Source organism: Crinia signifera, chromosome 3 (genome assembly GCF_055691185.1).
Source record: "Crinia signifera chromosome 3, ASM5569118v1, whole genome shotgun sequence".
In the NCBI taxonomy this organism is placed as follows: domain Eukaryota; kingdom Metazoa; phylum Chordata; class Amphibia; order Anura; family Myobatrachidae; genus Crinia; species Crinia signifera.
Window position 1 is genome coordinate 29,118,461 of NC_139219.1, and position 23,759 is coordinate 29,142,219.

Consider the following 23,759-nt stretch of genomic DNA (forward strand, 5'->3'; position numbering starts at 1 on the left):
TGTTAATATCTTGTACCAGACAGTCTATCCAGCTCAAGAACACCGTACCCATTCCTTACATTGGCGCTGCCCTCTGCAGGAAGTAACGCCTTACCGTTGTGTCAGAGAGTCTCATCTTTAGGACTGTGCCACCAGATATGGTGAAATGTTCCTGCAAATGCACATGGTCTCCTAGGATCCTTCCAGGAGCTGGGATAGATTTTTGTGTAGCCGGGCGAGTACCAAATACCACCTGCAGGAAAGATGCCAGGCAGTGGCTTTTATGTCTTTGGCACAAGATGCCCTCTTTGCAGTCTCCGCTATTATGTTAGACCACTGGTCTGCCTATAAGAATTCCTCTGTGTCTCCTATGTTTGGGCGTCAGAATGAGCAGCGCAGGGAAGTACTGAGCACCAGATCAGAGGGCATTCCAGTCATCAGAAGGGCTGGTGCGGAGAGCTGGTATACGGCCATTAGGCAGACACATTATGTCAACATGCATTGCGTCAACCACTGAAGCTCAACACCATGAAATAGGTTGACATGGCTAAGGTTGATAGGGTTGGATGGTCACCACAAGCATTAGGTTGACTATGGCATGGTCGACAGTCAAAAAGTCAACATGGTTTTTTTTTTTGTGTGCTGACAGGCGGCGGTATTTCATGCCATACCATCCCCTAGGGCAGGCATGTCCAAACTATGGCCCTCCAGCTGTTGTGAAACTACAAGTCCCATCATTCCCTTATCCCCTTGTGGCCACTGTACCCCCCCCCCCCCCCCCCCACATTCCTGTCCACTGACATGTTTTTTTGTATCCATATATTGTTTGATTGACAGCCACTAGCGATGTGATACTTCACCACCAACCTGTGGCAGCCCTGCAAGTGACCCAGTTTGGGGACCACTGCACTGTGGGCGCTGGAGATGAACATCTATTCCTATATGCGGTAATATACGGCAGAGCATAAATTATATTTTAAGAATAGCGCTATTGATTTATTTAGCTAAATGGATGTCAGCGTTGTCTGCTTTGGCCCAGAGCCGGTCCCCCCACCCCCGTGTGCTGCTGACACTGTTGCTCTCTAATGGATCTGTCTGAAGGACGCAGCCACTTTCTCGACGGAGGTTAATGAATCGATATTTGCAAACTTCACGTAATGTTTGCTAATATGCTGAAGCTCTTCCTTTTCTCTGAGAGCCCCGGGTTTACATTAGCCCCTGTCGGAGTTAGAAAGCGGTTAGGATTATGGATATAGAAGCATCAATAATTCAGTCGTTTCAGGGAGGTGCAGACCGGAATCTGACTTCACAGTCTGAGCTGAGCAGATACAACAAGCGGCTGGCCAAGGCGAGCCTCCGCTCCCATCGCTATGTGCTCCCCAGCCTAGGGAAGCATCCTCCTTACAATGGTCCTGTTTCTGCACACCAACGGGCGCCGCGAGGTGAACCCACACCCTGCCCATCATGAGCCAGACCCTCAAGCTTCCCGCGATGGGATGTGGAAGTACCTCTGCTGTCATAAAGGAGACCATGCCCATATATTCGCCTGTAAGTATCTGTGCGGCGTTCCTTCAGTACAGTACTTGTAGCCCAGGCTATTGGCGAATACAGCGCCTTGTTTACCGCATTACCCTGTGTACTTCTGCGCTGATGTCATTGCGTTCTGTAATATTTGCAGAACTGGGGTTTCTTGTTGCAGCCCGTTTGGATTTTGGCAGCATATGGAAAAGTTAGGTTTCAATGATTAAAGATTTGCTGTTCGGTCATCTGGCCGGTACTATGCAGATGTGTCTCTGTATTTGAATATGCACAGAGAGACCCCGCTTCCACTGTATGTGTGTCATTAGCTGTGTCCCATTGTCTTGTCTTCAGTTATAGAATTATTATATGAATTCAATGGTAGCTCACTGGGGTCTGACCATTGTGCAATGGAAATAAGATTATTCTTTCTTATAAATAACGGTGATAATTTGTGGCCTGGCATAAAGTCGTTCTGTAGTTGTATTGTCCGATATTAGTTCTGCGGTTCTGCTTTAGCAATAAATGTACAGACTTGAGCTGCACAGAAGCTTTTACATTAGAAAGCTGGTTTCTGGTGTTGTGTGTCTCGCTCCAGGCAGGACCATGGATCCCAAAGCAAAGGTTTCATAGTAACACCTAGAATAATCATTTCCTGGGCGGCTCTACTGCTGCGTCGGCGCATGTAAGCCAGCGTTATGGCACCATAGAGTCCGATCTTGGAGCAGAGGTCACTCACAGTGCGCACAGAATATAGAATAAGGATAAAAGAAAGTTTAAACAAAAGTTGACAATCTGGAACGGTTCCCAAGGTGCAATTACACAGGAGTGAGGGTGCGGTGATGCCGCCATTACTGTAAATCGTAGTATCGTTTGCGGTCACCAGGGGGGGCTGATACAGCTGAAGGCTCGTGCTCAGTAATAAGTAGGGGGTGCGGGATTCAGATTGCAGATTATCCTAATGAGCACAAAGTATTGGTGACAGGAGTCAGTGCAGTTATTACTGGGACTTGTGTATACATATTAGAACTAGTAAGCCCACGCAAAGCAAATGCTTCGAAAGCTAACCTGCCATCTTGTGATCAATGCCATGAGGTGCAGCATACACCATCAGAATAGTGCCTGCCTGAGTCCACCTGGATATTTGGTCCCATACAGTTTCCCACTGTTGTATTGAGGGACTCCAGCATGACAGGTGTATCAGGAAATTGGGTTTGCTTTCTGTTTACCTACAGTAACTTCATTTTACAGATCTGATCTATTTTAATTTTCTTTTTTTTATTCCCAGTGTTTCTTTTAGGTGAGTCATATCACTGTTCTCTTAGTCTGTTAGATGGCGCCTTTGTTTGGTGATTATGTACTGTCGGTGCCTAGAACTCTGGGCTTAACCGAAAAGCATGCTTACTGTCCGTGCCCTGTAGCTTCCCCTAAAGGTGCCCATACACGTTACAATTATTGTATACAATATTGTATACAATATCGCATCTCATCCGATCTCGGTTTTGTGATGAGCTCCGATGAGATGAGATCTAGTACAAAAAGCATGTGCAGCACATACTTTTTGTACTAGATCTCATCTCATCTGATTTCATCGCAAAACCGAGATGCGATGAGATGCGATATTGTATACAATATTGTATACAATAATTGTAACGTGTATGGGCACCTTAACTCTGTGTGTAATCGAAATGTATGCATACTGTCGGTGCCCTGTAACTACCTGGAACTCTGGGCATAACTGATGCTTATGCTTACTGTCGGTACCCTGTAGCTGCCCCTAACTCTGGGTGTAACCGGAACATATGCAGTTTCGTTTAGTGTAGATTATTAGCCATGCTGTATCAGCTGCCGTATAATTGTTTTGATTTAAAAAAAAAAAGTGAATCTTTTATTTTTTATGTATAATCCAGACTAATGATTCCCAATCGATGACTGATTGCGCTTCAGACACCGGGTATAGTTTTGCTGTTTTAAATTGTCCTCATTTGTTTCCAGGTCCAACGTTGTCCCGACAGAACTCTCATATACCCCAACAAGTGCAGAATGGGCCATCGCAGGAAGAACTGGAGATCCAGAGGAGGTACCGGAACCGTTTCGCTAAACACTGATATTTCTTTTGTTGGTTAAAGAGAGAACTTGGTGTGTAGCCCAGAGGTTCCCGAATCCCGTTCTCAAGACACTCTAACAGTCCAGGTTTAAAGTATAAGCACAGATTAAACCACCTTACCTGAGGTACTAATTAAGTCACCTGTGGCCAAACCTGGATATACTTAAAAGCTTGGGGTGCCTTGCGGACCTCGTATTGGGAACCTCTAGTGTAATCTTTGTCACGGTCGGTGATGGTGCTCGTAGCAATGGGAAGTGGGTCAAGCGGGTGATTGTTGCCCCCACTCACCCACTTTGTAGTTCTCTCCATGTCTTCTGTACGGATTGTCTAAATAGCTGGATTATCTGGGTTAATAAACTGTAGAACTACAGTGGTCGACACAATGACTCATACCCATTTTTGTATGCAGCTGTAATACCCACAGAAGTAGTGCTCGCTGTTGAATGTTATGAGCAGTTAGGAGGTGATGGTGGTATGAGGGGCATAGGGATGGAGGGCCCTGCTCATGTGACAGCAGACAGATGGGTCACACAGAGGAGACACCATATACACCTCGTGCGCACACAGAGTTGGGAAGATCCCATGCTAGATCACCCCCGTCCTGGTCGGGCAAAGAGAGACCTCTATCATCTCTATCATGTGATCGTATGTAATGTTCTGTCATTGGAGAAACAGCTCGTGCCCTAGCCAATCACATTCCTGGTTACTTGCACCATAGACTGTTGATAGGTTACATTTCTTTCATTGATTTTATAACTGTAAAAAAAAAAAAGTTGTTAAAGGTCCAGTGAAGCCACTAAGAGGTTAATTTACTTAACCCTTTGAGTGCCAAGGTTGCTGTGAGAGACCCTCAAAATATCCACTAGAAATGCCGCTCACAGCGACTGTTAAGCCCCGTACACACGGGGGGAGATATATTGCTCAGGAATCTATTGCTAGCAATAGATTCCTGAGCAATATATTGCCCAGTGTCTCCTTTGCATCAGCGACCAGTGATGGTCGCTGATGAAAAGGAACCTCTGCTGGGGGAGCCGCAGAGGTAATTAGCTGGTCGCAGGAGCAAGCTCCTGCGACCAGTGAATGGAAAGGGGCTGAAAACGGGAGCGCGCACCCGGCGATTTATCGCTGGTGCGCACTCCAATCACTGGCAATATGGTCGCCTGCGACCATATTCCCAGCGATTATAGCCCCTATCGCCCCCGTGTGTACACAGCTTTATTTCCATATAAATAAATACAAATACAGACAAGTCAATTTAAGTTTAGTTAAATATTGTATCAAATAAAAGAACCGTCGCTGTGAGTGGCTAGGGTTAGGCTGCGGGTTGGCATAGGTTTTGACGACAGGGGTGGTACAGCGGTTGGGTTACTCTGTTGGGATTCTCAGTATGAGGTATTTTTTATATATCCCCCATTATCTAGCACTTTCTGTAAAATGATAGTGTGGTTGCTATGGGCAACACTCTTCCTTGCCCTTGTTAGTTTTAATAGAATGAAAGTATTATTTCTAAAAAAACAAACAAAAAAAAAAACCTATTTGAAAGGGTGGCGCTGGGCTATCTGGCATTACTCTAAGGCAGAACATGATCCTGAGTCTCTGACAGTCTCCTAGGTAACAGAAATGCTTTGCACACATTGGGGCTAGGGAAGCCAATCCCGGAGCATTTTTTCAATCCCGGATTTCGGGATTGAAAAATGCCCAATCCCGGGATTCCCGGAATCCCGGGATTGGCTTCCCTAATTTAAGAAACGCACCCCAGCCGCCCGCATATTTACTTACATGTGGGCAGGGGTGCGGTGCGGCCGGGTGTGTGGGTGGGCAGCCGGCCAGCCGGCCGGGTGTCTGTGGAGCCAGGCAGCCGGGTGGGTTGGCGGGCGTCAGGGGAGCCGGCGGGTGGATGGGCGGGGAGCCGGCCGGATGGGCGGGGAGCCGGCCTGGAGGGTGGGTGGATGGGCGGGTAGCGGCTAGCGGGGCGGGCAGCGAGCCGGGGGTGGGCTTCTGGGGAGCCAGCCGGGTTGGTGGGCAGGGGCAAACGCATGCTGCACAGAGCCACACTGGCTCTGTGCAGCTGCTTGGCCTGCGCAGCGTGACCTCTGTACTCGTCACGCTGCGCAGGGATGTACTACCGGGAAAGGGAGAAGCCGGGCAGTGTCTGAGCACACGCTCAGACGCTGGCCGGCATTAGACTGCGCATGCGCAGTCTAATCCCGAAATCCCGGGATTGGAAACTCCAATCCCGGGATTGAAATCCCGGTGTTTTAGGGGCCAAATCCCGGGATCCCGCCGATCCCGATCCCGGGATTGGCCACCCTAATTGGGGCAGATGTATTAATCCTTAACAAGAGAGAAATGCAAGGGTGATAGGGGGAGATAAACGTCCAGCCAATCAGCTCCTTACTGACCTTTTTTCAAACACAGCCTGTAACATGGCAGTTAGCAGGTGATTGGCTGGACGTTTATCTCTCCTGATCACCCTTGCATTTATCTCTTGTTAAGGCTGAATACATCTGCCCCATTGTCGGAGTCCCAATTTAGTGTGCGTCACTTGTAATGGTCATCCATAACTGATAGGCTGCCTCCGTAACAGAAGCCTGTGTCTCCATAGGCATGGAACGTGGTGTTTGTAATCACAGGAAGACTGACAACCACCGGGGTCTGCCAGAGATCTATAGAACGTGTCGGCAGCTGTACAGTTTGTGTGTGGTGGGATATTTATAGCGTACGCTGTCACTGCTATTTATAGTGCACTGGAGGCAATAGCTCTCAGGCATTCCTCATAGCACTACACATAATCTATGTAGAAGTTGAGCCGAAATGTATTTTGTGCTAGTGATGTAATTGCCCGGGATTACATCAGGACACGCGGAAGCGGATCCTGGCCTTCGAGCGAAGCGCACAGCTGCGGGTCAGCGGTGACTTTGGTGCCGCACATAAGGGGTCAGACTGGATAAGATCCAACATCATTTAGTTGTACGCTTCCCAGTGCCGGATGGTTCATGACAGATGCACACATATTACTCAGTGCCACCAAATACATACAGACGAGGCTGCCGACACCATACAGAAGACCGAGATGGTTGATCCTGAGAACTCATTTCTAGGAATTTTTTAGGGTAGGGAGCCGACCACCGGGCAGGGCATTTTTATTTTTTTTAATCGGGAAGGCACACTTTTTATATTAGAAATTTCCATTAGAAACAAACATATATAAAACAATTACACACTGCACTTGGATTATGCCCATTAAACTTTATCATACTCTGCTATACCCATTACATATTCTATCGTAATGATAATTACACATTATACCACACACTGTAATGCCTCTTACACATTATACCACACCCCGTAATACACATTACACATGAAGGCACACACCGAAAGTTCTCAGCGTCATGTCAGCACATTGGGGGGTGGCGTAAGGGCACGCACCGTGCCACACACAAAAAGGGCAGGGTACATTTTGAGGTTTTAAAAACGGGCAGGGTGTGGCACCCTGCAAATAAGCTTAGAGGGAACACTTAGAGAGTACAATACACTTAGAGAGTACAATACAAATCATCCTGAAACATAGATCATACTGTAGATCTCCTTTACACGTCGGATTTTGTCACCACCTCAGGAACCCTTTGTGTAAATGTTTTTATCACCACCTCACAAGCATTACACGTGCTGAACTAGGCCCAAAACTGTCCGTCCTTCATACAAACATTGTCAGCCAACAATATGGCAGCTGAGTGGTTTGTAGACAACTGGAGCATTATGAAATGAGAATGTAGTTCCGTCTGTCAGTGACCTCAGTGCTTCCCTCTGTCAGGGGCCAATCTGTTGCTCCTGTGTAATCCCCCCACGGCTGGCTTTGGCCAGGAACACATTGCGGGGATGGCATCAGCGTGACACAGCGCAGCACTGGCTATTTATAGCCTGGAAGTCACAGCTGAGGCTAAACCTGCTTATAAAGAGAAAGTGGTGGCCGCGAGGCAGGAGTTACCCGGTTCGCCTCCAGTATGAAGCCCTATGGCTGCTACATTGTGCTTCAGAACGGAAATGGACCAAAGGTGGACCGACTCCTGCTGTAAGTACGACTGGAGAATAACGGAGCACAGACTGGGGTGTCCCGAAGAGATCTGCTAAAAATAACCCCCTCAGCCATCCCTTCACATGGCTAAAATAACACTGAATGTAGTGGTCTATTTACTAAGCCAGAGAGAGAGAATCAGCCAATTACCTCTTACCTGTCCATTTTCAAACACCGGGGGAGGTGTATTAAGCCTGGTAAAGAGATAAAGGTGGAAGATAACACACCAGCCAATCGTCTAGGTTTGAAAATGACAGTTGGGGGCTGATTGGCTGGTGCTTTAATACATCTGCCCCACAGCCTGTAATGTGACAAGATTGGCTTGGCATTTAACACTCTCAGCTTAATCTCTCTCCCAGTCTTAGTACATAGACCCCTATTCTCTGCTCGGAGACATTATTAGCAGCCAGCTTAGCGTCCGGGACTTGGTACGTCATCGCAGTCTGTTGTGACCACAGCATTAAGTCACGCACCTGCCTTTACATACCAGCAATGCTAATAATAGCCGGACAGAGCGAAGCCCTCAGCTCTGACGTCCTCCCGGGCCCGTCTTCTATAATAGGTGAATAGGGGAAGATGACAGGAATCTGTACCTGTTCTACAGTGATTGGATTGTGATCACCGTGGTCACTGGCCTAATATGGTTTCCTGTATGGAAGCAGCGGATAGACCCGAAGATGACCCCTGGGGGGGATTGTTGCTCACAGCAGTCAAATAGATACTGTGTGTTGTTGCAGCCTTGAAAATGATAGACAGGATCTGATTGGTTGCTGTAGGCAACATCCTCTCGTTTTCATTTTTAAAAGCTTTAGTAAATGTATTGCTAGAAGGAGTTTGCTAGATGCTCCATCTCCTTACTTGAATGAGACTATCAGAGTGGGATACGGTCATTGGGTCACCAACATGTTGGTCGAAAGTCAAAAGGTCGACATGGGGTATTTTTACTTTTTTTTTTTTTGTGCCGACAGGCGGTATTTCATGCACTACCCTCCACTAGGGCATGGTGGAAGAATAAAATAGGCGAGCCATGCGAGGGGACACCGTGCTATGTTTCAGTGGCTATGTCGATTCTGTTGACATTCGGGACAAAAAAAAACGCATGTCGACCTTTTGACTATCGACCTAGACTCATGTCGACCTAAATGCTGGATATGGAGAGAGGGAGCCGCAAAGACAGAGATTTTAGGTAGGAGCAGATAGGGACTGGGGGTGGGGTGCAGTTTGTGGACTAAAAACTGTCACAGCTCTCAAAGTGACAGTACATTGCAGAAGCCATCATTTTTATGGCCTTTTAACTAGTCACACATAAATGGCACAAGGCCGTCCATCGGAGCCTGTAATTCCAATATTACCTTGAATCCATTAAGGGGAATAGGAGCCAGCTCTGTGCGAGTGTTACAGATGGCTGGAATAAGCAATCAGCAGTATATACATAGTGTGTACAGGATCTGTTTTCCATATATAAACATCACATGTGCATTATAGGAGGTGCGCCCCTGATTATCCCGGCTGCTGCCGGGTAAGTGTCTGGACGGGAGCTCTGTGCCGTCCCCGTGCGGCCCTGACAAAGAGAACTGATTGTTTTCCTTCTAAAATATTAATGGAAGTTGAGCTGAGCATTTATCCAGTCACCATGGTTCCCTTTATTCCCGAATAACGCTTCTTCTCCTCTCCGTCTGTACTCAGGCAGCTTCAGGAACAGCAGCGGCAGAAGGAGCTGGAACGCGAGCGGATGGAACGTGAGCGAGTGGATCGCGAGAGGCTGGATCGCGAGCGCTTAGAGCGCGAGAGGCTGGATCGCGAGAGGCTGGAGCGTGAGCGCATAGAGCGCGAGCGGCAGGAGCGGGACAGGCTGGAGAGGGAAAGACTGGAAAGAGAACGCCTGGAGCGTGAGCGCTTGGAGCAAGAGCAACTGGAAAGAGAGCGAGAGAGACTGGAGAGGGAGCGCCAGGAGCAGCTGGAGCTTGAGCTGCAGGAACAGGAGCGATTGGAGCAGGAGCGACAAGAGAGGGAGCTGCAGGAGCAGCTGGAGAAGGAGCAGCTGCAGTGGGAGCGGGAGAGGAGAGTGTCCAACACTGGTAAGTGCCGCTCCGCAACTGAGCATCTCATACACCTACACAGGGGTGCATCGTGCCGGAACACTGGGGATGAGGCACACAGAGACCTTTAGTCGTTGTGGGGTCATGTTAGGTCATGCCAATCTTTGGCACTGGTGGTTCCGTTACATGCCACAGGTTGATTTTTTTTGGGCTGCGAAGTAAATGGATGATTTCAGGAAACCCTGGTCAGAGTGAACGTTTCAGTGACCTGTTACAGTGATGTCATCTGCGGTGTAATTTCTGTGATGTCACTGCACTCCCCCAGCTTGTTTATTTTGTTATAGATCAGACAAGCCTGGCCAACTGTTGTTAAACTACCCATCCCAGCATACCCTGGCGAAATGTAAGCATTCCATAACAGCAAAGCCGTGGCAGTGCATGCTGGGACATTGTAGTTCCAAAATATCAGCAAAGCCTCCGTTTGATTAGGCCTGCTGTAGAATATGGGGTTGGGCACCTTTCCTATTAAGGTGGCCATACACACGCAGATTTATCTTCAGATCTGGCTGGTTGGAACAAACACATGGTTATGGATGAGAGCAAATGACAGTTGACCATTTGCTTGGAAATGCTGGAAAACTGCCAAACTGTCACTCATCCATAACCATGTTTTTATTCCAACCAGCCACATCTGAAGAAAAATCTTACTAGTGTATGGGCACCTTTACTCTCTTGCTGACTTTTCTCATTAATCAAAAAATATTGAGATTGGGATATTTCTGCTGGAAATTCCTGTAGAACTTGCATGATGTTCACCTGGGAGTTACCATGGTAAGCGAGGGGTGGAAGTCTCACTGTGCACTACATGCGCAGTTTCCAGTCTGTGGGGTCATTTCATTGGAACATACCAAATTATTTATTTAAAAAGGTTCCCTACGGAATTGCTCTTATACTTTATGCAAAGGGATCTTTCAGACTCTTGCCGGCAGGGTGCTCCCGCTGATGCTGTAGATGGGTTGTATTGGCGGGGGCGTGCAAATAGGAGAGGAATTAGTATTCATACTTGTAGACACTGAGACACCATCTGACCAGGGTTTCCTACATTATTGCCTTCGGATGCCGGTTGTGGTTAAACGTTTGTCTGACCGTTCTGATGACTTGGTAAAGTGCTAACCTACTAATGCTGTGCTCTAATGATGTGCGGATGCGTCCTGTTACCCCCACACACACATTGCTGTCTGCAATATAATACACGTCAGCCTTCTAATAACTTGCTTAATTAGGAACTTACTACCCGTGATACCAAGACCCCTGGGGTGGGATGTGGTTACAAACAGCTGCCTCCTTACCCCCAACTGGCTTCAGGGTAATGTGCAGCCCTATGGGGCCACCCATACAGTCACTATCATGCCACAATGACTGTATCGTTAGCCCTGTAGCCTTGAAAAGGGCTGCACGCTACCCTGAAGCCAGTTTGGGGGGGGCGGGAGCCAGCTGTTATGCTCAAGTGTTAAGGACAGAATCTTCCGATTTGAGATTTCCTGTCGTCTGGTCACTCAGCTGGCTGACGGCAGATGCAGCACTGGGCCCTCAATGTATGCACGCTCCGACCACATGCGAATCGGGCCCCCTGTGCATTTTGTTGTGGAATAACTCACAGCTTGGTAATATGATGCTGTGGCGTACTGGTCAATGAAACGCGTCGGGACACTACGTTGGTTCTACCACTGGACTGATCTTTACACAATCACCAGATTTTTAATAACTGATCAGAAGGCATGTAGGCATGCGTCACAGGTGTCACAAATAAATGAAGGGGGGGGGGGGGGAGACAGGTGAAGCCTCTGAGGGGTGATGTGGTCCTTGCTCATATTGTCCACCACAAATTTTGCCCAATAATGGCTGGTATTTATGCTTTGGTAGATCCTGTAGCCAGATGTGGCTAGACTGGGAGTGGCTAGACTGGGAGTGGCTAGACTGGGAGTGGCTAGACTGGGAGTGGCTAGACTGGGAGTGGCTAGACTGGGAGTGGCTAGACTGGGAGTGGCTAGACTGGGAGTGGCTAGACTGGGAGTGGCTAGACTGGGAGTGGCTAGACTGGGAGTTTTATATCACGAAAAACACCAGGTCACAAATTCCAGCTTTTAAAGTGCAGTCCTCGTCTGTATATCATGAGCCAGCAAAGCCAGTTACTTGATTATAAACAAGGTGCGAGAAGCTCTCACGCACAACTAGCTACCGCCAGACCAGCTGATTATTATTCACAGCTCTGATTGGGCTGCATGGAATAAATGTGCTAGTTCTGCTCTGGAATGGTCCATGAGGGGGGACAGTTGGGGTACAGCTTACGTGGCACCGCAATAGTAACTCGTTCTCCCTGTGAACTGCTGGAACCTAGCTGGATGGCACCCTAAGAATTATAAATGATTTCTATTTAGGGGCAATGTGGGACCCATCAGATTCCGCATGTCGGGGCTCCAATGTATAATGGTGAAATGTGGTGAATTCTGCAATAACATCTTCTTTATCTAATCTTATACTATCTAATCTTATACTAACCGTAGATCTCATTATAACTTTCTTTGAATGCTGGTTTGGTTGCTTCATTAGCTCCTTTTTTTTCTCTTTCTTTTTTCTTTATTTTCTCTTTTCGTCCTGTCTGTCGCTGTTTTTTTACTCATGCATCCACACCAGACTCATCGTTCGACAGTTCTTTATATAACGCTCAAAATCTCGATTTCTCGAGCTGTCCGCCTCACTCGGCATCCCCCATTTCTTACGCTAAAGCCATGTCCATCCCCATCTCCTCTATATGTACAGACTCCATTGCCGACTACGTCATTGTGACCTCTCAGTCCATTAACTCCACGCCGCCCACACCTCCTCTCCGACACTCTGCATCACGTTTCGCCACATCTCTAGGCTCCGCCTTCCATCCTGTCCTTCCCCATTATGCAACGGTTCCCCGACCCATAAATAAGGTCGCCCGACCACCTTCTCCGGTGAACCCTGCCCCGCCACCACCCCCGCCTCCTCCTCCTGTGAAGCCTATCTCCTGGTCCGCTTCTAATTTTGCCCCGCTACCTCCATCCCCGCCTGTAATGATTAGCAGCCCTCCTGGGAAGGCAACTGGCCCACGTGCAGTCCACCTAGTCTCTGCTTCTCAGCTGGCCCTCATAACCGCGGCGCCTAACGGGCATGCAGATATGTCCTCATTTGAATTGTCGTGTGCTGCCACGCCACCTCCCCCACCTCCATTGCCATCGTTTCCACCTTTTTCCCTGTCTTCATCTCAAGCTGTCGCTCCGTCTCCAAACACTCCTATTGTCTCAGCTTCTTCATCCCAGCCTAGTGTTGTCCCTTCTCCTTCTGCAGCCTCCCCCGCCTCTGTTGAAAATTCTTTAAACTCTGTGCTGGGAGACCCCTGTGCATCTCAGCCAGACCTCACCGCCACCTCTCAGCTGATTGACCCCGCGTCCCATCCGGGTAAGGCTTTCTGTCGCTGCGATTAACTGACTAACCTTGACTTGACTTCGTTAAGCTTGTGTTTTATAGAGGTCCGAAACTACACCCACGTCAAATAATTCAAAGGCACATGTGAATGGCGTATACACAGCTATATATGCAACCCTAGAGCACTGCCTATTCCCCCAAACACATGCAGTAGGTTTAGAACCTATTGTGTTCCTATAACCTCTGAAGGGGGTTTCAGCAAACCCTTCTGCCACCTTATCTGTCCACAATTAAGTCCGTAGAAATTTGTTAGTCTTCAATAAGGATGTTTTTTACCTACCTGTACATTACACAATAGTATCTTAGCAACAGCGCCAATTCTCCCCAATGGGGTGGCATGAAATGCTAATGGGTGGTATTGCAAATACCATGGTTTCCAAAATAGATACACTAACCCCTTATGCCAGGACTACACTGGTAGGTTGTTTTTTTATTATGCCAATGTCTTTCTGTGGTGCCAAATACAGATGTAGTTGTTTTGCAGTGAGTTAAATATGATGCATTTTGCAGTATGACTTCAGTGGTGTGTGAGCGCTTCCAGTGTAATCCTGCCTTAACCAACCAGTGCCCTCTTGTGGTTTCTTAGCAATTTGCACACTTTAAATTTTGTAGTCCTAGTTCCTTTTTTTTTCTGCTCAATTATGTTTCTAATTTAAGAACAGACAATATTATTATTTTATTACTGTTCTGTTTAAGACCAGTGAACCACTACAAAGCCAAAACAAAAAGACGTTTATAGATGGCGGAGAAGGATGTGTAATGTGTGCGTACCTGCTCTGACGGTAATTTATTTCCTATAGGTGTGCTACCGGGACCTCCATCACCGCCTCCTCCACCCCCTCTGCCTTCAGGTTCAAGCTTGTCTCAAGTTATTGCACCCCCACCTCCTCCTGCTCCCCCTCTTCCCCCTTCAGGTCCCGCACCCCCTCCACCACCTGGGCCTCCACCACCCCCTGGGCCTCCACCACCAGCGCCAATGGCTGCACCTCCTCCGCCGGCTCCACCTCCTGCACCGCCACTTCCATTCTCTGCGGCTTCCATGGGCTCAGACGAGAACCGTCCATTATCGGGCCTGGCCGCTGCGCTGGCTGGAGCCAAGCTTAGAAAAGTCTCCCGGGTAATTACATTGTAGCGTACTGTGTACCTAAATATTAGTCCGTGCATTTACATTTTCCATTAACCCGTTATGTTGTTATTAATAGACTGAAGAAGCTGCCAGTCAGAGCAGTGCAAGTTCTGTAGCTGCCGCTCCGAGTCCCGCTAAAACGGAACCCAGCCGCGGGAACGGTCCCCTTCCAATGGGGGGTAGCGGTGGACTGATGGAAGAGATGAGTGCGTTACTAGCAAGGAGGTGAGTTGTACTAGAACAATTGTTGCGCATTAAACTTTATTAGTGCGGTGTATGCTCGTTTTGTGCACCAATAGCCAGTGGCGATGGGGGGGGGGGGGCTAAACATTAGAGGGGAAGGGAGTTCCAAAAACAAAATGTTTCGCTACAGATTCTACTTAAATCATTGTTTCAAGTATTCTTGTATTTGTTATTTGGGAATTGGTGTCCATTCTATGTATGTGCGCCTTCATGTGAGACTACAACCATTCTGCTGGTCTGCTGGAAGATCTGGCTGTTTTCACACCAGTAGTCCTGTACAGTCCAGCAGTCACGGTGCAGCTACAGATACTACTCAGCACAGGGCGGTGGTGTACGGGAGGCTGAGAGGGTAACGCCACAGATTACAGCTGCAAGATCACATAGGACAGATAGTAATAGATGGATGATATCGTAGTAAGAATTGAGGCCACTATACAGCGACCATCATATTTCTGTCTTTTGCAGCTTTAAGGTTACAGCGCCATAGGTGAAATTGTCCTTTGTTCTTTGTGTACCACTATACAGCGACCCATACAAAGCCGATAACAGCCATAGCTTGTGATCCGGAATGGACAGATTTGTTCATAGTTGTATGGCGCCAGCATATTTCACTGCGCTGTACAAGTGGGAACAAACAAACGTAATAAAACGGAGTAATAAAGGGCAAACAAAGCAGTAAGAGGGCCTGCTTACAGGCTTACACGCTATTGAATTTGATGGCACCTTTAATTCCTATTGGATAAGCTGTATTAACGCATTATTTCTGCTTGTGTTAGGAGGAGAATTGTGGAGAAGGCGCCAACAATAGAACCGGACGTAAAAGAAGAGAAAGTGGTAAGTGAGAGTCCGCGCCGTACTCCGCTGCATGCGGCTGCGTCCTCCCTGGTGCGGCTGGGTGACGCCGATCCGCGATGAAGTGGCTGAAATCTATGCCTGGCTATATACAGTGTGAGCAAGTAATAATGGAGTCACCGCCTTCTTCAAACCCCCGGCGGTTCACATGAAGGCCGTAACACCTGGCAAATGTAACCTAGAATGACGGGAATGTCAACCTTCCCGTGATTCCTCTTTACCACTTATAGACATTGGTAGGACTTAGATGATGTCCTTATTCTAGAGTTACTATATGCCTATGTCCCTGCATGTTCTGGATTAAAGGGTCAACGGTGTCTAGATAGACAGTCAATAGGTTGACAACAAATGGGTAGACACATGAAAAAGGTTGACGTGAATTTTTCAACGTCGACATCTGGACCCCTAATTAGTGGAAGCAGGTACAATGTTAAAGTATGGAATCAATTCTAAAAATCATCATCCACTTGTGTCGACCATGTGCATATGTGTCTATGTGCATATGTGTCTTTGGGTGTCTATGTAGACACTGTCGACCCATCATCTGGAGAATAGTGAGGGCCCAATCTACCTAAAATGTCTTGTCATACAATAAAGCTATTAATGGTCTCATATCTCAGATATAATATATGATTATGTTATATATGGTACAAGAAGACTAGCTTTCGAAGCATTAGCTTCAAGCAGGCTTGCTACCTTGTGATTGCTTCAGTGTTTGTGCATGTGAGAGAAATAGATGTAGTTACACTCGCTGCCAACAGATGGCAGTGTTTCGGAGACAGACACTAGATACATACCAGAGACCTTGTATAACTACATCGCTGGGTGGGGATTGTTTTTAATACTATTTAAAGTGCATCATTGCGTACCTGCTTCTCATTAATGCTTTGTTGTCGTCCCGGTAATGCAGGAGGAGTCGGAGCCCGCACCTATAAAAGCGCCTTCTGCTGGCACACCTGGTAAGCACTAACAAGCCATAATTCATCCCGTGTCATCTCACGGTTACCGCCGACCCCATGGCTGCTATGTTATCACCCAGCAGGCACACGCGGGAAATTCCCCAGTGTCTGTAGAAAAGATCATTGATACAAATACGGGTTTGTTAAACGTTTGCGGTCAGTAACTTCCTTGCTCTTTATCTCCTACAGAACCCACGCGGAAGCCTTGGGAAAGAACGAACACAATAAATGGTAGCAAATCACCTGTTATCTCCAGGTACACATCTGTGGATGTCATTGTTTGTGTGGTATGCACGCTTGGCTTTGTATCTGTGCACTTAGTCTGCCAGTCCCGGCTGGTGCATATTATGACGTATCTCATTCCACCGCTCTCCCGTATACTAACACTTACTAGTCTCAAAAGTGACTGTTTCTGAATTCTGAAAACAAAATCTCTTTCCAGACCAAAGTCTACACCAACGGGGCAGCCCAGTGCCAATGGGGTTCAGTCAGAAGCCTTGGACTACGACCGATTGAAACAGGTACAGTAAAGGGCTGTGTTCTGGTCTCGTACAGTTTTCATCCACCCTGCGTGTTTAGGAAAGTATCGCACTATCTTCAGATGAGGATATCGTGGAACAACCGTCCAGTGGCACCACAAATGCTGATTGCTGTAGCCACTAACCTAAACCGTTATTTGTGCTTGGCATAAATTGCTACATATGAGATTGGGCACTGCTGGCGCAGGACTGCTCCAGGGTGCAGTCCTAATGTTGGCTGGGCTATTCCACATACGGCCCTGCAGTTACTGTGAAACTACACATCCCAGCATGCTCTGCCAGTGTGCAAGTAAAACTGTGGCAGGGCATGCGGGGATGTGTAGTCCTGCAGCAGCTGGCAGGCTGAATACCTCTGCCCTAAACTCCATACTTGTTTGTTACCTACATTACTGTTGCACAGTGTTTAATTTCCGTCGGGTTCTGATATCTCTCAGCCCCCCGTGACAGTGTGTCATTCTGGCAGCAACATTAGGGCAACGGACCGTTATCTGTTGCTGACACTTCACATGTGTCTGTCTGCAGGCTGCATGGGAGTCTGTGTTCTAGATAAGGGAGGGAGACAGGAGACCGTACCATGTCCTCTACTCAAAGCGTTACAGTACCCAAGGATTAGTGCACCTCTCGCTCTTTCTGTAATCGCTTTATAGATCAGTAGAATTTGTTATTCAGTCTGTAATCTGCTAGATTCCCTGTTACCAGGCGACTTGCATCCTGCGGTCACTGACAGATGTGCATTTCATCCTGAGTCAGTTGTGAACCCGTGATGTCACTATTCCACAAGCATGACCTCACTCCTCTCCATTATTTAAGAATGAATTTGATGGCATGTTTTACACCTGTTCATGGTGGCTTTGTGTATATCCCTCAGTGATCGCGAAAACCCCCCAAAATTATGGGTCCCTGGGACCCCTCACTTACAAAAATCGGTGTCCTACTTGACATTTTCTGGGTCCCAACAGAATAAAGCCTCCTCTCCCCTTCCCCAGCATGGCACATACAGAAGCCTCCTCCTCTCCTCCATATGGCATATACCCTAAACCAAGGGCCAGCCTGAGCCTATTATTTTTTTGGTATGCAAACATAGATTTGGGCACCCCAAAACTGTGGCTATTGTGGGTTGGGGGGGGGGGGGGTCAATTGGCAATTTACCCACTCACATAAAGCAGGATACACATATACTAGAAAAAGGCATGTTGGAATAGAGACACCTGTGCTGCACCAATCAGGATTCTGCCACCGTCCATTGTTTCTAGAACAAAATTAAAAGTAATGGCAGCAGGAACAGGAGGGATAGGGTGAGTGAAATCCCAGCAGAGTCTATAGGCTCCTCTCCTACAGGCAGCTCTGCCTGTTAAGAGTTAATTGGTGAGCTGCAGCCTCTCTGCCAGCCTTGCAGTGAGGGGAGGAGGGGACAACTGGGCCAATAACAGCCAGCACTCAGAGCCTGGAGGATGTGACAGTGACACACACGCGATAAATCCCCTTACATGACACAGCGAAGCAGCCTGCTAAATGGACCACGCACCACTCTTACCTCTACTTCCTGCCCGGGTCTGCTCCATCCTCACTGTCACACCTCCCTGGTTCTGGCCCCCAATTCTGGTTTCAGTTCCTCGTGCTCCGTCCTCACACCAGCCGCAGCTCTGTTCCCCTGCTGAGCAGCTGCTTCTGGTGTTGGCTCCAGCCGTCTGTTGTTGAGGCGCAGTGCAGGAGCTAGCTTACGTGGCTTCCATGCACTGCTGCTTATGACTCTGCAGTGACAGGGACACTTTCATTTTCACGCCCAGCAGATGTGTGAAGCGGCAGTCACACTGTGTCTTCACCACGGTCGCATCACAACTGAGGGGGAAACAGATCCCTCCGCCCTTGTCACACATATTAACATGGCATGCATGCTGAAATGGGCGGAGCGAGTCCCAGGGGACCCAGCCATCCATAAAAAATGAGTCCCTGGTGCCCAAAAGTGGGTAAAATACTCGCTATAGCGAGTATTTGCGAACCCTGTCCCTGCATGGTTCTGCTTATGGGGAAAGAGTTTGTTTAGCAATGATAATGTGTAAACCTAGAACTCTGTTATGGCTTTTGTATCTTGCTTTTCACAACGACGAGAGCTGCAGGGGGCTCATATTTGTTCTCTGGTCAGCTTTGAATATTCATGAGCGTTAATGAGGGGGGTGGGGTACTGGCGATAACATGATCAGTGTGCCCGCTAAGCTACTTTATTGTCTTTAAACTGCCAGCTTTTAGGACATTGGCTCTGAGTGGTCACATGATCTCTGTATCACCGGAACACTCTCAAGACACCGCCAGAGGTGTCCTGACATTTATATATTCTGTGATATTAATGCTAGAATTGGCAGAGCTGTATTTGGGGTACACTTTTTTTTAAATGACTTGTTTGTGTATATAGTAGGTGAAGGCTTTACTTGTAATAATGATTTTATTTCTCTTCATCTTCAACAATTAGGACATTTTAGAAGAAATGAGGAAAGAATTAACAAAACTAAAAGAAGAACTTATTGATGGTGAGAAATATAAATGCATTTACTGGGGATGGTTTTACCAGAGAGAGAGAATGTTTGTGGCCTCTACTTACGCAGTGACCACCACAGTATCTGCTCCATAGGTCAACAGGCAGTGGTCAATGTCAACCCATGAAAAATGTTGACATGAGGAGTGTTTGTTTCCTTTTAAACTTTACCATCCATGTGGGCTTAAGTTGGCAACGGTAAAGGCTGGCGAGCGCAGCAGTAGTGGTGTGGATCATGAAATGGGGCGTTGGTGCACTAATTTGGGGTATGCGTTCTGAAATCTGCAAATGGACACACAAAAAGTGACCTTATATCGACCTTTACATGCGTCAACCATTCCCTTGACAACATTTTGCTTGTCGACCTATACACTGTCATCCCTTTCTACAATTAGAGATGGCCACACACTACTGCTTTGTACAGGTCTGGGTTCTATGAAGGCCTTACAAGGCCGCCACTGGGTGAAGGAGACAACTGTGTGAATCAGGGTTTCTTTATTGTAGTTCACATTAAGATCTCTGGCCCCGTGTGTAACAGCGGGAGATGGGATTCCCATGAGTTTTCAGGTTTGGGGGCAAGTCTGACTACGTGGTGGGGTAGGTTTAAAGATCTAAAGACAGCATGTAAAAAGTCCTGCAGATGGGGAGTTTGGTGATGTAGGGGAGGAGAGCAGAAGGTTATTGCCCAAATGGAGAGGACTAGTAAGGGGCCTTACTGCTTGGCGAGGTTTGTGAATTCAGAACAGGAGGTTTCACAGGTCTATTACAGGGTGAGTGAGCTTGAATTGCATCCTTTAGGGCATGGGTAGCCAATGGAAAGCTTTGTGGAGTGTCACAAAGAGAGAGGAAGCTTGCATTCTCGGTAGATAGCAGGAGTCAGGCATAGGCCAGAGAGATCTTGCTGTGGATGTGATGTGATTGGACAAAGCAGTAGTCATGATGGGTGGAGTAAAGTTCTCCTATTTAAGCAAACTTTTGGGCACTGAAGGTGTATGGAGTAGCGATGGGAGTTACGATGAAGATGTGACCAAGAGAAGATCCGGGGTCCTGCTTGGCAAGTTAGATATCAATAAAACATGGTGGTCTGTTCATGTTCTAGTCCTAGTGGCTATATATATATATATATTGCGTTGTATCATTGCGATATGTAGGAATACACGCTTACTTACCTTTCTGGAGAAGCAATCTGTACAGGGAGAGGTGGTTGTGGTCAGAAAGCAATATGGAGGAGTTGGAGAATTTGGAGGCATCACAAAGGTTTAAAGAACACATTGTCAAGGTTATAGGCACTACAGTTGGTAGAAGAGGTCGTTGGTTTGTAGGCAGACTGGTTATGTCAATGTCTAGATCCAAACGGCAATGATGAGGATGAGCGAGGTGGGGCGGTAATCTGACAACATTTAAAATAACACTGCAGCTGCCGCCATGATGTTTGCATCTCTAACCACTTTCTCTTTCTTTCAGCCATCAGGCAAGAGCTGGGGAAATCAAACAGTGCGTAGAGGGGAGGGACAAGCATCTGCTCCCATGTTCTAATTAGTAAGAACTCCTTTTTCTAAGCTGTTTTAAAGGCATACTCTACACCCGGGGAACAGCATAAAAAGAACTTATAGAGACTTCACTTTGGATGTATACAAAATGATCTCCTGGTTTTTCTGCATCATTTCTTTTTTTTTTTTTCTGCGCTTCGAGAGCCAAGGGGAAAATGGTCTTAAAGTTTCGAAACAATTTTGCAGAAGTTACTTTATTTTCCCGTCCTATGAGCTTGTAGCGCATAAACCAGATCGCAATTACGCGGAAACACGAACGGCAAGCGTTGCACATAACTCCAATATGTAATCAGCAAGCGGTCCAGCAGGTGATACAGTTGTGTGCTGCAAGTGTAACTCAGGTTTGTCTTCCTATAATGTTTGATATTTCCACGTAGTAAGATAACACACTCGTACACGTATGTTGTAGAATGTATGATCTGGAGGTATGTCCTGGGCACATGAAGACGTGTAGTCACAGCGCAATATTTGGGAGAAGTTTCGGAAGTGTTTCCACATCGAGAGGGTTTTAATTTTATACATATTTTTTGATACTCTGACAAAGATGCCTCTTGGGAATTTTTTTTTTTATAGTTTAATTTAAGATAACATAAATGCCTTCATAACTTGTTAAAATGCTTTACCAAAACAAAAACCTATTTTACGAAAGAGAGATCTGCATTAAGTCAAAGGTATGGTTTTTAAGGACTCCCTTAATCCTGCGTAGGGACAGACTCTGTCAACCTAGTAACACGATGGAAGGAACGTCCGTTTCATGACGGACTCTATGACTGTCCTTTTTTGTTTCCCCAAAACGTTTCTCTCAAATCTCGCAAACATGGGTTTGAGCTTCCCGTCGGGCTGAGTGAACAGCGGCCAACTTGTGACTTCTCCCTGTCTTCATGATCAACGTACCAAACAAGCAGTTTTGTAGGTTCTTGTTTTTGACCCTTTATTATGGCATTTGATAATGGGAGTGGGTGATGCTAAGGATTGGCATGTCAGAGGAAAGATTCATTTTTTAAAACAAAGCTGGTCTATTTGCACGATGACCGGTTATGGGGGGAAAAAAATTCAACGTCTAACTCTTTCGCCGGAGAAGTTTCAAAAGGCATTCAGTTAAGAATGGCGCTGGTGAGTTATGTTGTAATGTAAGGTTCTGAAGGACGTGTTAGAAGAAGTTTGCAATCTTAGCCTTGTTTGGAGCCGTGCCATATGGAAATTCTACTCGGAGAACAGATTTCACTGCAGCTCAGGAGAAAGGAAAATGGAAAACTGACCCCCCAGTAAGTTCTAGCCGCCAAAGCGAAACGCGTCAACAGGAAGCTTTTCACCATGGACATCAATCGCTTTCACTGCTCATCTGGTACTTGGCAAACACAGAGGCCCGGACTCTATATACAAAAAGAAAAAAAATATTTATACCAATATCACAATGTACGAAGCCGCTTTTTCATTATCCCCAAAAACATTTGTGCATGGTACGACGTGAAGGCATTGTTGACTAATGCAACAAGCTTATCCAGGACTGGCTCGCCCCAAAATGCGTTTGAGTCGTCACCATCTTTTTAATAACCGTTTACTTCTGTTACTGCAGACTTTTTCAACAATTAGAGTTCAGCCATGTTATGTAATGCTATATCCATGTGTCCTTTATTTTCTACTTAATAAGCAAGACTAAGCCAACTCATAAATATGACACATGACTCAGAGCAGTCCAAAGTCAGACAGTCCATGGGTTATAATGCCCCCCCCCTTCGCGTATTGAATGAAACCAGTTTATGCACTAAACGTTTTTGTGCCTTGGTCTAAAATGAACATGATTTCAGTTGTAGAGTAATCCACTGTCTTCATCTCGTGTTCACATCTCGTGTTCACATCTTGTCTTGCATATCCGTTTCATTTTATTAAATCTCCCCCTTGCCCAAGTTCCCTCCAACCCCTAAGATTTTAGGGGGGTTATTTTTTTGGTGTTCTTTCAACGATTTCACAAATACATTAAGTTTAACAGTTACCCGCTGGTTATTGGATCATTAGAGATTTCAGTGATTCAGGCTGTTACCGATTCATCTGGGGAAACATATTGTTTTGTCTTTTTAGATGTCTTAACCCGAGGACGATTTTAGATGTCCTTTCCACTTTTTCTTTTTTCGCAACACTGTGACCTAAGCTGTGATTAAAATAACCAAGGGTTTTAAAATAAAAAAATAATTCGAATAACCATAGAACTGAATGTACAAATCAGGTGCTGATGCTGAAATATCTCGTCCCCTCCTATATTTTAGGTGTCTCATTTGAAACCGGAGTCAGAACACTTAAACGAATGTCACCTTTTTTTTTGCTTTCCACTTCTAGTTTGTTTTTTGTTTCTGTCATCTTTGCTATTTTTTACCATTATGTTGTTGTTGTTTTTTTGTTTTTTCTTGTTTTAAATTTACTACATGCTAACTTTTTTGTTTTTATGTTGAGCAAATTAAATAAAATTGCAATATATGTGTTTCCACTGTTGGTCTGATGAAGGCTTCTAATCTTTGGACTGCTGTAAAAAAAAAAAAAAAAAAAAAGGTTTCCGCCAGGTATACTGAATGTGATAAAAAAAAAAATAACAAAAAAATGAATGCCCTATAGATAACTATATGGTATCTCTTCTATGAGGTTTACATATTGCTATTATTATTTTTCTAACTTTGAAGATACATTTTACCAGAATTGACTATGCTCCGATAATGTTAAGACTGTAATATGTA

At 46.4% G+C, this 23,759-nt stretch overlaps 1 protein-coding gene across 6 annotated transcripts in view; it reads left to right on the forward strand.

Moving 5' to 3' along the window:
* The window catches only part of ENAH (ENAH actin regulator), a 55,867-nt gene extending 32,347 nt beyond the window's left edge, over nucleotides 1–23,520 (forward strand). For 2 of the 6 annotated variants that reach the window (XM_083175553.1, XM_083175554.1), the window contains exons 4-14: nucleotides 3,493–3,577; nucleotides 9,369–9,760; nucleotides 12,416–13,207; nucleotides 14,035–14,351; nucleotides 14,437–14,585; nucleotides 15,380–15,437; nucleotides 16,366–16,414; nucleotides 16,604–16,670; nucleotides 16,857–16,935; nucleotides 19,421–19,478; nucleotides 20,948–23,520. In XM_083175553.1, the coding sequence (XP_083031679.1) occupies nucleotides 3,493–3,577; nucleotides 9,369–9,760; nucleotides 12,416–13,207; nucleotides 14,035–14,351; nucleotides 14,437–14,585; nucleotides 15,380–15,437; nucleotides 16,366–16,414; nucleotides 16,604–16,670; nucleotides 16,857–16,935; nucleotides 19,421–19,478; nucleotides 20,948–20,985 (2,084 nt within the window). In that variant the 3' untranslated portion in view covers nucleotides 20,986–23,520. The remainder of the gene's footprint in view (nucleotides 1–3,492; nucleotides 3,578–9,368; nucleotides 9,761–12,415; nucleotides 13,208–14,034; nucleotides 14,352–14,436; nucleotides 14,586–15,379; nucleotides 15,438–16,365; nucleotides 16,415–16,603; nucleotides 16,671–16,856; nucleotides 16,936–19,420; nucleotides 19,479–20,947) is intronic. The other 4 variants (XM_083175556.1, XM_083175557.1, XM_083175558.1 and 1 more) reach the window with 2 other exon arrangements.
* Nucleotides 23,521–23,759: the final 239 nt, after the last annotated feature.